Here is a 997-nt window from a genome sequence, read left to right as displayed (position 1 = left end):
TGGGACCGACCCCCCCACACCCCCCCAGCCCCAGCCTGGTGGTCCCACCCTGGGGAGGGGGGTGTCCTGGCGCTCGGGGAGGAGCTGCATGAAGAGGGGGGAGCTGTAGAAGCCCACGACGGAGGAGACCATCAGGTACCTGTGAGGGGGGGTTAAGGAGCACAGGGAGAGGGGGGGTGGCCCTGGGGACAGCGCAGGGACACACAGGGACACACTCACACGTGCACACACACAGGGACACACACAGGGACACACTCACACGTGCAAACACACACACACACAATCACACGAGTGTCCACCTGAAGGATACAAGATGAGAACGACCTGCAGGGCAGCCCCGAAGGAGCCGAAGATGGAGAAGGAGACCTGGCCCAGGGACGCGTCCTGCGGGGACAGGAGGAGGAGGAGGAGCGTTGGGAGGGTCCCCGAGGCGGGGCGGGATACGGCTCCTCCCTGACCCCCCCCCTGCCACCCCCCCAGGGGGTACCTGGATGCCCCGCGGCATCGCAGCATCATCCAGCAGCAGCTCCAGGACGTGGAAGCAAACGATGAGCACCGAGATGCCCTGGGAGGAGCAGGGAGGGAGGGAGGCCGGGGGAGAGGGGACAGGGACAAGCTGCAGCCCCCCCGGGAGCCCAGGGTCACTCACGGTCAGTGCCAGGAGGCCCAACATGGCCAGGGGGTACCCCAGGTTCCTCTGCCAGGGCGACGCTCGGTGCCGAAGCTCTTTGTGGGGGGGACACACGTGCCTGGGTGGGAGGGGAGCACGAGCCCCCCCCCAGGACAGGAGACTGAGGGGGACCCTGAGGTGCTAGGACAAGGGGGTTCCACCCCCCACCCCATTTCCCACCCAGCCTCAATTCATGGGTCAGAGGGAATCGGTGGTCCCAGTGCCAAGCTGGAGGGAACCCAGGCACCCTGGGCTTGGCCCCCTCTTCCCGGGCTTGGCCCCCCCTTCCCGGGCTTGGCCCCCCCTTCCCGGGCTTGGCCCCCCATT

General features: G+C 67.8%; 1 protein-coding gene across 1 annotated transcript in view; it reads right to left on the bottom strand.

The window, feature by feature from the left end:
• Positions 1-48: 48 nt before the first annotated feature.
• Positions 49-997, bottom strand: part of LOC104387853 (protein LMBR1L-like) — a gene marked incomplete at both ends in the record, with an annotated part of 3,020 nt that continues 2,071 nt past the window's right edge. The window contains 4 exons of the mRNA XM_009996647.1: positions 49-139; positions 311-384; positions 488-565; positions 650-724. Coding sequence (XP_009994949.1) covers positions 49-139; positions 311-384; positions 488-565; positions 650-724 — 318 coding nt within the window. The remainder of the gene's footprint in view (positions 140-310; positions 385-487; positions 566-649; positions 725-997) is intronic.

The sequence above is a fragment of the Chaetura pelagica genome, unplaced genomic scaffold, assembly GCF_000747805.2.
Source record: "Chaetura pelagica isolate M959 unplaced genomic scaffold, ChaPel_1.0 scaffold2084, whole genome shotgun sequence".
Taxonomy (NCBI): domain Eukaryota; kingdom Metazoa; phylum Chordata; class Aves; order Apodiformes; family Apodidae; genus Chaetura; species Chaetura pelagica.
This window is presented reverse-complemented; position numbering and strand designations above follow the sequence as displayed.